Source organism: Opisthocomus hoazin, chromosome 8, assembly GCF_030867145.1.
Source record: "Opisthocomus hoazin isolate bOpiHoa1 chromosome 8, bOpiHoa1.hap1, whole genome shotgun sequence".
NCBI classification, from domain to species: Eukaryota; Metazoa; Chordata; class Aves; order Opisthocomiformes; family Opisthocomidae; genus Opisthocomus; species Opisthocomus hoazin.
Window position 1 is genome coordinate 9,500,989 of NC_134421.1, and position 15,168 is coordinate 9,516,156.

General features: G+C 48.8%; 1 protein-coding gene across 10 annotated transcripts in view; it reads right to left on the reverse strand.

The window, feature by feature from the left end:
• The window catches only part of LOC104338287 (uncharacterized), a 32,491-nt gene that overhangs the window by 5,413 nt on the left and 11,910 nt on the right, over positions 1-15,168 (reverse strand). For 9 of the 10 annotated variants that reach the window (XM_075429372.1, XM_075429369.1, XM_075429364.1 and 6 more), the window contains 13 exons: positions 14,972-15,078; positions 14,016-14,142; positions 13,351-13,471; positions 13,005-13,090; positions 11,803-11,927; positions 10,483-10,542; positions 6,945-7,011; positions 5,719-5,813; positions 4,029-4,157; positions 2,427-2,541; positions 1,485-1,622; positions 635-804; positions 103-185 (listed from right to left, as the gene is read on the reverse strand). In XM_075429372.1, the coding sequence (XP_075285487.1) occupies positions 103-185; positions 635-804; positions 1,485-1,622; positions 2,427-2,541; positions 4,029-4,157; positions 5,719-5,813; positions 6,945-7,011; positions 10,483-10,542; positions 11,803-11,927; positions 13,005-13,090; positions 13,351-13,471; positions 14,016-14,142; positions 14,972-15,078 (1,423 nt within the window). The remainder of the gene's footprint in view (positions 1-102; positions 186-634; positions 805-1,484; positions 1,623-2,426; positions 2,542-4,028; positions 4,158-5,718; positions 5,814-6,944; positions 7,012-10,482; positions 10,543-11,802; positions 11,928-13,004; positions 13,091-13,350; positions 13,472-14,015; positions 14,143-14,971; positions 15,079-15,168) is intronic. The other variant, XM_075429371.1, reaches the window with a different exon arrangement.

Sequence of the window (15,168 nt, forward strand, 5' to 3'; positions counted from 1 at the left end):
CAAGCAGTAGAGTGTCGTTTGCCTTTGCAGCAGAATTTCAAAGAAATCCGATGATGGCCCTTCCACATTTAGCTGGAGAAGACAAAGTATTGAGCAGTATACCTGTCGCCGGCTCCTGAGACGTTGACTATCTCCTCCCTGCTGCTGTGGATGGCGGGGTAGTGGGTGGCACAGAGGCTGGCAGTCTGCAGGGTAAGAGAAGGGAAGGTAGTGAGGTAGTGGCAGTCGCCCAAGCTGTCAAGGCCTGGTGTGGCCGATGCCATCCAGACCGGCACGGATGCCAAAAAAAGAAAAGGAGGAGAAAAAAAAAAGGCAACAACCTTTTTTCCCACTTTGAAAGAGCTCGGCGGTATAAATGAAGCTCCCTGAAAATGAAGCTTGCACTTATGAATATTCAGAGTAAGCACATTTAAAACTAGCTGCCAGTAAACGCTGCTGCGAGGAGCCAGCAGTATACGGACAGACGACTTGGTTATCTTTCAGAGCTGTGTATTCCACCCCCCAGACACGAGCATCTGCCAGCAGTGATGCCATGTTCCTGGCGCTGCTGCCATGCCACCAGAAATAGCAACGGTGCTGTGTGGGCCCAAAAAACAGCAACTGAGAGCTCAGAGTTTGCTTTCCATGCCCTTACCTGTTCGCGGGCTCCTGGATGAAGCGAGACGCTCCCTCCCAGGCTCTTGCCGCACAGGAGGATGCCGTGAGCGCCAAGGGTGACCACCACACAGTGCAGGTGGGCCAGCAAAGGGCGGGCCAGGGCCATGGCAGTCTGGACAACGTCCTCCAACCTGGACGGCAGCTCTTCTGACAGCGGGGAGGAAAAACTGTGATATAACTTTAAAGGTCCTCGACTGGGCTTTTTATGGGCTGGCAGGCTATGTATGAGCATCACCACTAATATTTACGAGCACTTCTGAAATGTGGTTGATACAATTTTTTTTCTTTAAATCAAGGGAAACAAGGAATTCTCCAACATTAGACTTCCATATCGTACCTCTATCCTATATGCTGAGCAAACCACCCCTCATGGGACTAAACATGTGTCTGTAGAGATCAAAAAACTGTCCTGAAGCATGACTTCCTTGTCTTAATGCTGTTGGATTTCCACCTGCATGTGGTGGGGTATTTCATTTCTGCAAAGGGTGGTACTGTTGGGACAGTTGCCCTCAGAGCATCACGCTTCAGAGACTTGTTTACAAAGCAGAGATTGTTCCTCATTAGCTGATGAAGTGAGGCAAATGGGATCTTTGCTTTTGGCCAAGGAGCCGTCCCAGACCTACTGTGCTCTTTGACAGATGATCTGCCCGGCCTGGGCCATACAACCCACGCAGAGGTGGCTGTAAGGTGGAAGACACCAAGAGTGCTTGTGAATCCCCACTGTGTTATAACCCAAATTGCCTGAAATGGGGGCTGGAGCAGAAAATGCTCTTCTTCAGGATCTAGGTCATCTAAAAGTGTGTCTGACCCTGCTGAGTGTTCAATACCTGCTGGCAGAGGGTTCCCGAGGGTCCGATTTATTGCTCTGAGCTCTTGCAGGTTGGGGGAAATGTATGTGAGGGCTTTCCAGCTGTCTGAGAGGAATGGCTTAGAGGCCTTGTTCTCATCTGTTGGCTCATAGCACACTTCAAAACAACATTGCAATTGGTTAGTTAATGCATTAATTAGTGGTTCATCTCTACATCAGAGCCAGGATGCAGTGCAGAGGGCTTAGTGTGATCTGCCCAACTGGGGTGATGTGCCCTCTATTAGATACTGAGATACTATTTCCCCCACGCTTGGGATAAGGTCTCCCAGAGTTTCCTTTCCAGTGCTCAGCCATGACGCCGCTGCTTCTGCCTCTGGAGTGACATAATCAGACTTCAGGTTCGTTACTCCTCTTAGCTGGTTGTGGAACCTCTTCCAGGTTTTAAGAACATTGCCTCCTACATTGCCTCCTTCAGGATTTGCCTTTAAAAATGAAGGCGTAACTCCAAAGGCTTAGGAAGCCTTGTGAAGGGTCCCCAGCATACCAGGCGAGGAGGGTATGTATTTTATGGGAAGAGGGAGAGAAATCCTCTCAAAAGCTGCTTTAGCACTTATTCTGAGAAGCAAACTATGTTGCTGCTCAAACTGGTAGAAGCACATCTATTTGCCCTTGCCTGGAGATTAAAGGCAAAGAGAGCAGCTTTCCCCGGCTTCCTGGCAGCGCCCAAGGGCTACGGCAGCGACGCTACGGGCAGTGTGCTTCAGCTGCAGAATGAGAAAAACTCAGAGAAAGCAGAATTGTTTCATCCGTTGGAAATGGCATAGCAGAGCACAGACAGGAGTGCTGAGTAACACCGGGTATCTCCAGCAAGCAGCAGCGGCGAGCGCGCTGGGCGTGCGGCGCGTCTTGGCACAGACGCTGCTAGGAGCTACAGGGCCAGGGCCGGGCGAGTTCTCCTTACCTGCGAGCTGCCACTCTCTGGCTAGTTGGCAGACGTACTGGATAGTGGGAAGAGGCACATTTCCGTCGATGCAAATTAGCGGGGCCTGGCACAGGTTCTCCTTGAACTGGGACACCTAGGGAAAATCCAGGACACAGAGCAGAGACAGCCTGAGTCGTTGCAGAGGGACAAAATGATTGCTGGTCAGACTTGGAATGTAGGATTTTCACTTCTAGTGCAGCCCTTACGTGCAAGCACAAACCTGAAAGAGTGGTTCCTAAGGAAAACGGATTTTCCCATCTGCCTCATCTCCTCCCCTTCTTCTCCTTCCCCTGCTCCCTGCCATCTCAAGCCGGACTCAGCTGGCAGGGCCCCTCCAGCACAGAGAGACAGTTGCTGGTCCTCACTAGACCACGCTGGTACCCATGGGTCAGTCCGAAACCCAGAGGGCAAGGGAATGCTGCTATTTAGTGCCTGTGTAGGATCCCCCATGCCATGCCCGGCTTCACTACGCCTTTGCGTGCTGTGCAGGTCATTTGGATGTCCTCTGTGCACAGTGCCTCCTAAGACAGGCTGTTCATCGGAGTGTTTTACTCCTGGGTGCTGCTGAACCGTGTAGAGAAGGGGGACAGTGGAGCAGTGGAGTGGGGAGCCGCCGCGCGCTCCTTTGGCTCTCTGAAGCTGCAGATCACTGCCTGAACGCCAGGCCGGGGCCACGGGCACTCGTGCAGCATCCCTCCCACATCTCAGCTAATCCTGCGGAAGGAAGGGCTGCCAGAATGCACTTTGCAGCAGAAGACTGGTTCAGAGTTTCCACTGGCCACAGCTGTTTCATAAAGCTCAGGTGAATTACTCTGTCAGGTAACGGCTTTCTGTGCCAAGACTTGGGAGGGGCAGGGTGGGGAGGGAAGCGGGAGCAATGACCATATTTTTCCCTAGGATGTCTCCACCTCCTGGGGATCCCACTGGTAAGTGAATTGCACTTAACTTCCATGTCACTGTCAGTCATGAAGCACAGGCTTTTGTTCTGTGGACAAAAGAACGAGGAGGGAAGGAGGGTGCAGTGGTGGGGCTTTCACCGAATCAGTCCCTAATCACTGTTTCCATTAGCCCTGAGGTTTCAAAGGTTTGGATGTGCCGAGTGCCTGTCGACACAACTCAGCCTGTAGAAACAACAGGGGTGGTGGGGAGGGGATGGAACTGGAAAACTTGCTTTAACCAGTGGTCTGTCCACTTTTTTTTTTTTTGTTTTTCCCGAAAGGGAAAAATACCATTTCTGCAGGTGGACTGGATTTATTGCTGGCTTTAAGGTGCCGAGAATCATAGGTTAGCTGGGGCTAGTTAATGAAGAGGATTCTGGACTACATGTCATGGATGATAGTAGTGGAGATGCTGTGTGGAGCAGAAACAGATAGCAGCTCCATCTGGGTCAGCAGCAACAGGGCGCTCGGGCAGCTTGCCGTGCCGCTATCTCAGCGGGCAGCATCTGGGGTTAACGTTCGGATTTCCCATGTTCCCTCTGCACACCCACCCCCTCCCTGTACAGCTTCACCGGCTGCCTGCTGTCACATGTCCAGGCTCCTTCGGATCAGAAACAGCTTACGAAGCAGACGGTACGCGTACGTATTGCTCTGTTATCTGGCGGTGGATGTCCATGTCTCCCAAGCCGACGCTGAGCTCCCCAGCACCAGTGATGACAGCACAGTAAGTGGCTGTGCTCTTCCCCTCCAGCTGCAGGACGGCGCTCATGTCCTACAACAGGGAGGACTGTTACACACGGAGCAGGTTTCTCTCCCCTGCCACACTCAGCTCGTTCTTAATCTGTGCCCGGCTGGTCGGTAGCCCAGCTTGCTGTTCTCCCTTCAACCTCCCTTCTCCCTCGAGGTAAGCAACATTTCAGAGGTGTCTCGGTCTAGACACTGCTGGTAGATGGCTATTTTATATTTGCAACACAACAAATGCCACAGGTTAAAGAAAGTAACTCGGTAAATGACAGTGACAGGTCCCTGCCATGCAGTTCCATGGGTTGTGTCTGTCATACCAGAAGAGCCATCTGCAGCCCTGCCTGCTCCAGCCATCCGTTCCCATAGCTCATGTGACACTTTGAGGGCCTGCCAACACGCTGGTGTGTCTTGGTGGCACCCTCCAGCTAGCAGCTATGTCGGCCACCTCACTGACTGCGCAACCTGATTTTGGGGCCAGCCTTGGAGCCATTTTTACAGCAGTGTTGGAGACTGTGTCCTTCCTCTGTGGGTCTTGTGAATGACCTGCTCAGAGAACTCAGGGCATTTCTTGGAATACACATGTGGATGGAGAAATGCATCCGCCTCAGTAGTTCACAGGGAAGCTGGAGGTTTTAAGGAAAGGGTCCTCTCCAGCACTGGTGGGAATGTGTTTTTTTTCAGGCAAGGATTGCTTGGGGGCTGGCCAGTAAGTCCATCTCCCTTTGGGAGACTGCTCACTTCAATGGCACAAACTATGCTGTGCTGGGTAGAGGAACGAGTATAGACCTGCGGCTACAAAACATTTATAAACCAAAAAAGAGTTTGTGTTCTTACTGCTTCATTTACTGAGTTGCTCAGGTAGCCAGAACTAAGGCTCCATGTGCTCTGTTGGGATAGGAGGGTCCTGAAGGCACTAACAGGCCTTGATGGTCCTGACCAGCCTCACCTGGGGTCTCCACCCAGACCCCTGGCTTGTCTTCTGCCCTGCCCCTTCACCCTGGAGGTGCCTTATGCTCTGAGTTAGGGTTGCCTTCCTGGCTTTCTCTGTTTCCTGCTGCTCCTGGACCTTGGGGGACAAGCTGCTGCTGAAGCCAGGTATTCTTCTGGTGCACAGTTAAGGGTGTGTGCAGCTATGTGGAGGACCCTACTCCTCTGAATCTCGGAGGTGTTCAGCCTGGGGTCCCGGTTCCAGGTTTTATCTGTCTTATGCTTTATCCAAACCAGGCTCATTTTGGCATTGCTTTGTCTATCCTCGGGGGTCAGTGTTTATGTATTTCTGGCTGTACTTAGACCTTACTAGAACTTTTCGTGGTTCCTCCTGATTCACCTCTCTTTCTCCTTCAAGCACCGCTCCCTGGAGCTGAATTCAGACCCCACGGTTCAGACTCCAAATGGTACATACACCTAGGCTGTGTTTTTGGGGGTGGCTCCTTGCCTTCTGATGGTCTGTAACTAGAGGAGCATTGAATTGTTCGTGCTCTTAGGCTCCTGGAAGGTGGCTCTTATGTCTGCCAGGGATGAGAAGACTTTTCCCTCTATATAATTCCATCGCTTCAGTGCTTCTGAGGTGCTGCTACTGTGCAACATACCATGTGGTGACAGTAGTGCAGGACAGATTCTGAATGTTCATCCTTCCCCACAGCTGATAAAAAGAGAGGAGTTTGTCCAAGGCGGCTTAAGCAGTCTAAAAAGCAAAGGGAAACAAAACATATTAATAAATCCATCAGAGTATTGTGAACACAGTGACAGCCTGTGCAGGATGAGTTACTGTAGGAAAGCCCTCTCCTTGAAAACTTAGTGCCTGTCAGTCCTTGTCTAGAAAGGTGTTCAAGCAGAAACTCAGCCACAGCTGCTGCAAATGACTGGCTGGGGTTGAGTGGGGTGATCTACGTCTGCCTGCTGCACTGGCACTCTGCACTCTGGATTTTTTTGGAACATCTGGGAGTGGAGGAAAAGAGAAGAAGGGGGAAGAAACTTCTGCGCTTCCCTGGCATCACCCTCTGTACCCTCACACTGCTTCTGTGCCCAGCCTCTCCTGCTGCTGGCCTTCCCACACTGCTGTTCCCACCGTGCTATCTTACTAGAACCTCTGAATCTGAATGGATTCACAGGAATCCCTTCCTCCTCAAAAATTATACTTCAATGGGTGGCATTTTTCCCCCCCCCCCCTCAAGCTTCTCCATTTGTGATATGAAGTGATGGTAGATTTGTGTTGGGAAGATTTGGGAAAGGTCAGAAAGCTGCAATAATCCTAGAATTGTTTTGTAATCTGCCCCTGCTCATTTCAAGGCCCAAACACTGGTCTGCTGCTGCTTGTGGTGGAGCACCAAGCACAGCGCGATCCTTTCTTGTTGCCAAGGTCTGTAGCCCTTTCTCTTCTACAGTAATTCCTGTGCCCCAGGTCCTCTTGTCCATGGTGCATGGAGATCATCTTTGAATAAGCTTATTCCTTTCAAATTCTTGCTCAAAACGTACTTCTGTTGCTACTATAACCTGGCATGGATTCAGTGCTGAGGGCCAGGCTGTTTAGGAGTCAGTGGAGATCACTGATGCTTATTTAACTTTGATTTGGGATCACTGTGCTTGCTGTATGCTAGTTAACTTCATATTTGCGGACCTTTCTTCTCCTGATCTCAGCTGCCTCCCCTATTCTTTCTTCAAACGGCCCCTGCCTTTTCCAGGCAGCCTGCCCACTGGTATATTGCCTAACGTGTCCCAGATCTTCACAGCATTCAAGAGCCCCTGATGCTGAAGGAGTACCAAAGGACAAATCGCAGCTGGCATGCACTCGCAGGCAAACCCAAGCACCAGGCACCTGCCAAGTTTCTTCCAACGCCACCAAAGCTTCGTCTCACTCTTCCGGCATTTGTTTGCCCACTGCCCTGGAAGAACAAATTGTTAATTGGCAAAACTGGGAGGGCTGCTTGGCATAGGTGCTATGTCTGTATTAACACGTGAAGTGAGGCTGATGTTGCTGAAACATGTCAGCAATTAGAGGGAGCAGGAGGCATCTAGCTACCAGACTGAGGGCAATACAAACCTCTACAGCCATCTACAGACTTCAACCTTGACGACAAATGCCCACTTCCTTGGAGGGGAGATCCGCTTGATCTCCCCATGGATTTCTATTTGGTCTTACTTGCTAAGACCTCTTGGAACAATGTTGAACAACATTTCAGTCAATACGATCAGCCCTCTGAATTCACCTCCTCCCAGCAGACTCCAGAGCCGCTGCGCCAGACCTGATGGGCTCTGCAGCTGCCTTCCGGGCCACTTAGCTCCCCCTTTAAGCAGTTTGGGGTTTGGTTTTTTGTTTGGTTAGTTTTTCTAATGTATTTATTTTCCTCTTTGAAGGTAAAATGAGATTTGTTACCTTTGCCTGCACTGCTTCTGTACTTTACTCATGGAAGGATCTGTTTCACTGTCTGAATTCTTTTTCATTCACTGTTCTCTTCCCAAATATCTCCCTCATCAAAAATATCCTTCTTCTCCACTTGTGTGGTTATCAGCTTCGCTCTTCTCTTGCCTCTGCCTTCCACTCCTCTGTCCGCCTGTCAGTCTGTCACAAACGGCCAGATTGTCAGAAGACAGTCAATCCCTCGCCCATCTCCTCCTCCTTCTAATTCTTCTGCCAGAAGAATCACAGCAGTAAGTGCTCAGATCAGTTTGGGCTTCATCTGACTATCAAGTGGTTTTAAAGCCCTTGTTTAATAAAATCCTGAAACATACTTTCCATTTCTGAACACAGCTTGCCACTGGTGGTCATAATGATCTTCACAGTTCTGTATCATTTGGAGCTTTCAAGAGTATGTTGAGCATTTGGGTGGCAAGCGCTGAAGCGTGCGCATGCGCGTGCACAGCAGCTCCTGGCCCAGACTCTCTCTGCCCCATGTTAGCCCAGGTGCACCACAACACCCCTGCACATACACGTTTTTCTTGTTTATAAACACCACTATCTATCCTAGATAAGGAAGTGTATTGCCATCTCACAGTAACAAAAAGTCTGCCTCCAAGCTGTCGCTGTTCTTGGGTGTTGTCAAAACTCATACTGAACCTCTCCAAGGAGCCTTCATCCTCCCCAGTGCAAAGCTGTACATCTCCTTTGCACACAATGCCTTCTTCTGCATCCAGCTCTACGGCTGTAAGAGGCTGCTCTCCCATCTAAATATGCTCTTTTATTGCTCCCTTCTGACCTCCAGGCTGTACTTGTTTGCCCTCACTCTCCCCAGTTCTGTAGTCTGTAAGACTTGGTGCTAATTCTTGACGCCTCTGCTTTTCTGTCTGGCAGTTCTCCGAGACCTGAACTGCTCAGACCAGCTGAGCAGAACTGCCTGTATATAAGCAACCTATGGCCTCTGTCCATCTTTCCACTGCTTGTCGCTCCCTGTTAACCTAAATGCCACTCTGTCACATTTGCTCCTGCTCCCTGGGAATTGCCACTGGTACTGCCAGGAATGAGGATGTTTCCATCTGCAACTGTCTCCTGTTAAGCGTGGCAGATTTCAAAAGCATTGAGCTTGGCAATTTTAACTCTGAAGCTCAGTATCACTATAGGGAAAAAAAAAAATCCTCCTCCAAAGTAAAAAGCAAGGATACTTGTTTAAGCAAGTCAAACAAAATAGCTTTGAACACTGGCCTCTAATTCAATATTAAAAAAGGGTACTAACTGCCACTGGTAATGAGCACAAACTCTATTTTATGCAGTCTCACTATCTGCTTTTCAAAACTGATGCCTACAGGAATGTTGACAATATTCATGAGTTCCTTTCATTGTCTGGCATGCTGATCTTCTCTTTTAGTCCCCTGCACATCCCAAAGGCAGTTTCAGGTTTTTAATGCCAAGCCTTGCCCTAACAGCAGATGTACCAGCCTCCAGCCCAGGGATCCAGCTGTGGGTGAACCTCTGCTGTTGTACAACGCCACAGGGCCTAAAAGACATGAAGATGCTAAATCTCTCTTTAAAGTAGCAGGTGGGTGCAGTGGGAAACTAGCAGCCTTCTTCTGAAGAAAAAGAAATGAGTGGCTCTCATCGCACCGTGCTCTTCTCAGTGCTCAGCTGATAGCTCCAAGTTTGAGCGGTATTCAGGTACATCTTCTGTGCTGTCTTGAGGTGGGGCTGGTTGAGGTGACAGAACTTAGATGAAAATGGTCTTGCTGAGGTGATTCAAAATAAGACCAGGCTGATGCTTTCTGGCAATGTTTCAGAGAACAGAGTGTCTCTGGGACCTTCTTCCATGTCCCAGGAGGTTTGAATTCCTAATGTAAACATGAGAAGACTCTGCTCAACTTCTGGGTATCCTGAGAGAGTTATAATGCTTCTTCCAGCACCTTTCTCTGAGCAAGACCATGCATCCTTCTCTGCAAGTCAGATAGTTACTTATAAAGCACTTTGCTTCTGGATAGCCTTGAAAGCCATGTGGGAATTCATAGCTAATGCCAGAGGGCAGCTTACGGACCTTAAGGACAGCTTCACCAGCACGTCTTTCCCGTTCTGACTGGGAGGTCTTCACAGACTGCCCCACCTGATGGCAGGAGCTTCTTGCCTCAGCAATCAGCATAGAGTAATTTGAGACACCAAACAACTTTTGAGCAAGCTTCACCACCTCAATCAGTAGCACTTCTTATAGCTCAACAAAAATTGTACAGGCAATGCAAATAGCTGTCATTTGCAGGGGGAAGTCCCAGGTCTGTTCCACTTCAGCTTCTTGGTTGTCTCTCAGTCAAACAAATTGGGAGGGAGAGGGTCTGGTAACATTTAAAATGTTCTATTTTTTTAATGCCATCTTTTTGTGTGTGTGTGTGTGACTCAAATCCTTTATGACTGAGGAATTTGTCTCTCTAGTTTAGCTGTAACTGTGTCAGTGCTACTTTTCTGAAAGGTTTCTTACCACTGTGGGTACTCTGCACAGAGACTTTTGCTCATATTCATGCTGCTTTCCATAGCTAAGACAGTCCCAGGTAGCCAGAGCTGGCTCTTACCTGGGGAAGAGCCAAAAGAGTTCTTTGGTCTTACAGCATCAGAAAATAGCCCCAAAGCACGTTAACGTAGAGGCCAGAGTCACACGTGGCGATTGTAAGGATGATACATTACTCTGTCCCTGTCTTGAGTGGTAGGGATAGTGACTTTCAGCATGGGAACAGAGTAGGTCAGTGTGTATCAGTCCATTACCCACCTACCCAATACCAAACTATGCAGCACTACAGTTCCCAAGCTTGTGCATGAGTGTGCATACAGACATGTGGATATCATGCACGGATATCCCCTTTCCCCTCCTGCCCCTCTTTGGCTTGGCACTCCTGAAAAGTAGCTGGAAATGGCAGTGGTGCTGAGAAAACTGCTACAGATACAGTACCAGGATAACAGGGTTCAGCGCCTTGGCTATAAAGTCAACGTTGACACCTCCAATCACCACCTTTAAGAGGGAAGAAAGAGGTAAGAAGTGGTTGGAAGGACTTGAGGAAAAAGTTTTCCAGTCTTTGCTTTTCCCAGTTACTTCTCCCACCATCTTGAATGCTATTTAACTCACAGTGCGAAGGCCTGTGCTTATTTCGGATGGCTAGGCACAGGTGTGTACAATCCCGATTAGAATCGAAATCTCTTTCATATGTTGCTTTCTGAATTCTGCTTGCTCACAGCCAGCCCCAGCGTGGCGGGTGGGACGTTACTGTCTACACATCTGGGTGCTGGCAGTTTCTCTGTGTGGTGATAGAGCAATCTAAGAAGTGGCATGGGTCTGGCCATGTCAGTGCCCTTGAAGCCATCTCTCTTGGGACAATTTCTGACATACCAAACCTCAGAAACATTCAAGCGCTGCCGTGTAAAACAGCAAAGGAAATGGGGAAAAAGTGGGCCAAAAACATGCCGTCATTTCTCACAAGCTCCCAAGAGAAATTGCCGTACCCAGCGACACTTTATGGATCACTGTCTTATTGTCCTCCAAAGCCTGAAAAAGTAGTACAGCTCCGCAGGCAGGAAGTTCCCAGATTCTTTGGGGACGTTACAGCTGTTTTTTCTCATTCCACCAAATGCAGGGTTATTGCCTCTGGAGTCACTGCCCTCTTTCATGTTGACAAATCCTATTGCAAGTGGGTTTTAGAAAATTTTTCAGCTCTCTCAAGACTACCTAAAATAGACTTTCTGTAAATTGTGTGTCGCACAAAATCCACGATAGTGAATCGCGTATTAGGGTTATAATGGATCTTGTCTGGGATATGCTGTACCTCTTGTAATTTTAGCAGTCGTGAGCAGGAGGCCAGCAAAAAGAGATATTTATAAAACGCATATGGCTCAGCAGCTCAAAATATCTCCTTCCACCCTCTTCCAGGTCTACTCCTGTAGTCACAAGTTCCCTGGCACTGAAAGCAGTGCAGTTAGGTTGTAAGTAAGGGCACAGTAAAAGGTGAAAAGGTGATTAAAGTTTTAATGGATTTGATGGTCTAAGACTTAATGGGATTAGGCCCCCGTCAGTGTTAATTCCCTGTAAATGTGGATGGGGGAGGAGGAGAGGATATTTCTCTCTTCAGTGTTTTTTATTCTTCTCAGATAATGTCTGCCAGCATGAAGCAGAAATACTGGTCTCTGGCTCAGTCACCTTTTACTTTTGGAAGCAGATACAAATTTATCCTGTGCTGTCAGCAGAGAGACATTACATGGGGGGCAGCAGGAGACTCACTGGCTGAGGTGGGGTTGTGTCCTCTCGATGAGGCAGGTTCCCCTTCCTTCTGGCTTTCTGTAGTTTGCTCAGGGCTACTGCAATGCGGCTGCCCACTCTGGCATTGTTGTGGATCAGAGCAAGGTCTGTTTGGCATTTCTTTGAGGAAAAGAAAAAATAGCAGCAAGATTGACCTGTCAGAAGCCTATGTAAGAACTGCCCAGAGGGAGAAAGCAGAAAACACGTGCTGTGAGATCTGATAGATTTGATCCCCCTATACCATAATCCTTTGGGGGCACTTATACTGGGTTACAATACTGCATGAACACCCTGAATTTTTAAATTTTTTCACCTTCGTCCTTCTGTGTCCACAGAGAGGAAACCTGTCATCTCCATTTGACAGATAGGGAACAGAAGCAAAAGCTTCACAGAGAAAAGAGAAGGTGAAGTGCTTAAACCAGAGCCAAGACTCTAAAAACCTCAGAGGATCCTGGCCAGCTTTTCCAGAAGGAGATGCCTACTGAGATTTTTGCCAAGTCTCTATAAGCAATTTTTTTAGCAGTGTCACTGGGAGCAGAGTATCAGAGGCTTTGCAAAGCCCTATGTTGTGGCTGCATACAGGTCTAATATCCAAAAATGCCTTTACCAATCAGCCCTGACTGACCACGTCTCCTACAGGGCTGGCAGCAAGAGCCTGGATGTGAACCTGGCTCTCCCAGATCCTACACTGCCATCCCAGCCAGCAGATCTGCTTTTCTCTTGCCTGTGCAAGGATTCCTGCTCACCCAGGGGTGTTTTCCTTCAAAGTTTCTCTTACTCTGCACCCACACGCCAAGTTAGCTAAAGCAGTGCAATGTACAGCACAGTGCTCTGGGAAGCCCAGGTACCTTCCGTTGTGCAACCCCACCACAGACAACAGCATCCTGAGGCTCCACCACGAAGCAGGCAAGCTTGAGGATCAGATGTGAGGGTCTCTTTGGGCTCTGGACCACCTGCTGTCTCTGCTGGCCTCCAATTTTTAATGCAAATGTGGATGAGGACAGTAAGGGTGCTCCTGAAAAAGCAGGATGCGGCTGCTATGCTCTCATCTGTTTGCAGATACTGAAGTGTTTGCCCCTTGCTAGACTGTTAGTAAAGTGACAGTGTTTTCGACCAAGCATTATCAGAAGAGATATGAAGTACACTGGAGCACTTTTTTTCCCCCTCATGCAGTAAAAGGATACTGGAGTCCAGCGATTTTCCATCAGTTAATTCACTGATCTTCTGTAACATAAAAGGAGTCAGTTCTTTGCCTGTGATCCCTTTGGACCTGCAAATGTAAAGCAAATGCCTGCAGATGAGAAGGACAGAGCTGAAACAGCATCAGAGGAGAAGCACTGCTGCTAGCAGATAATTTATCTCCATAACCATAAAAAGTCCTGTAAACAAGCTTCAGGTTAGATAAGACTACGGCTGAAAGCATGTTGTGGGCTCACCCGTGCCCAAAGACACTGCAGCAGTGTCCCTGAAGCTGTTTACTTCCCCAAGCCCACTGGTTGAGCAAAGGAGAGGGCTTAGGTTGCTTCTCACCTGGCTTCGCCGAGAGCTTGCTGGATGGCCTCTTCGATGACCTGGCCTGAGGCAGCTCGCTCCTGGGGACAAGGGACTGCTATCAGCACCCCGCTGCTCAGGCCTAGCCCCAGAGCACTGGCTGGGAGAGGACAGGCAGAGAGTTAGTGTTCTCCTTGGATAAATCAAATGCTGAAGGAAAAGGACAGAGGAGAGCGGGCGCAGGGTGAAGGAACCCACAGAGCAGGAGCTCCTGTTCTTAGCTGACCAACGGACAGGACCTTTTCCAGCTACCTATCAACTTACATCTGCCTATTTCTTTTGAGTCTGTCTGTGCAATAAAAGGAACAAAGAATTTTTTTAAGAAAACTGATTCCAATTCTGAAGGCCCAGAAGCTGTTTTTGTAAGCATGTTGACATATGTGTTCCCTCCACTTCACCAGTGTGAACAAGACATGTATGAGCATGCCAAGGTGGCTGCAGCTAGCTAAAAAACTTGCTGTAAAGACTGAATTTTCCTGCTACTTTATTTTGAAAGCACTGAGGCAGGAATGGGGGAGGTGGGATGGCTTGTTTTTCAGGACAAACTCTTCTCCAAATTTAAAAGAGAAAGTGCCTCATCCAAGGTGATTTTTGTGTCCCTCTTTCCCAGGGCCCTACATGGGCCTTTCCCTTCTGAAACGCACCAATGAGTTCAGCTGTCTCCTCTTCATCCCGGACGTGATACGGTGCCTGGAAGCCACTCTGGCGCGAGAAGAAGGCTGGGAACTCCCTTGACTCTCCAAAGGCAGCCACGCAGACTCCCTGAGTCTCCTGGGGCAGTGGAGGCAAGACAAGCAGGTAATCACTGGGGGGAAAGGGGACCCACCAAAAGAATGGGACTTCTTCCTTCTACCCCGCTAGAAAATGCCTTTCTTTAGCACAGGGTCTGGTTATGTTGATACATCCCGTTCTATTCCATTCTATCAATCACCAACGTTTTTTAAAGCAAAGCGCCAGACCTGGTAACTGGTTAGATAGAATGTGGCTTACTGAGACGCAGGAGACGTGCATGCCCTTTGCTTGCGCTTGGAGCTGACCAAAAGCCACGCAGCTGTCACTAGCGCAATACTGAGTCTGAGGTAACAACCTGTTACCTGAAGATACCTTGTGAGCTGACAGGAATCTAAATGAGTTCTGTTTGCTATGGAGAAGTATTGACACTGGCTGTCACCTGAAGTGCTGGCCCTGGCAACACGCCAAACTTTAAAAAGTCACTCTACTGAAAATCACCTTGATTCCCATTTTAAATCTGATTTTATTTTAGTATTTGATGGATCTAGCTTGCCTGACCCATCAATTCTGGAGCATTGTCCCAGAAAAGCAAGTGTAAGGCCAGAGAAAGATAGCATGGCTAGTGCTGCCTTTGACCTCAGCTGGAACAGCTGCTGGAACAGCCCCTTGAGCATGGACAGATTTACATTAGGGAGCAGCCTGCTACTTGTGTAGCCCCATGCCTAGAGAACTGTAAGTATGGCTTCACGTCCTCTCGATAGTAATTTCTAAAAATCTTAGGCTTAATACCTACCCCAACACCACTGGGCATTCTGTACACAAAGCACAACATTACCTGCTTTCAGGTTCAGCAGCCCGTGCTACCTACTAGATATTCCAGGGTCCTGCCAATGTCAAGGATAGACTTGACTCCTGCAGATACAACAGCAACTGGAGTTCGTCCTAGCTCTGTCAGGTCAGCGCTCACGTCCAGAGCTGTCAAGGCACAAGCAGCCATTGTGTCAGTGATTGCGTTGTACTCCAAGCCGACGTGATCTGCCCTCTTAAAAAGCCGTGTCTGCCTGG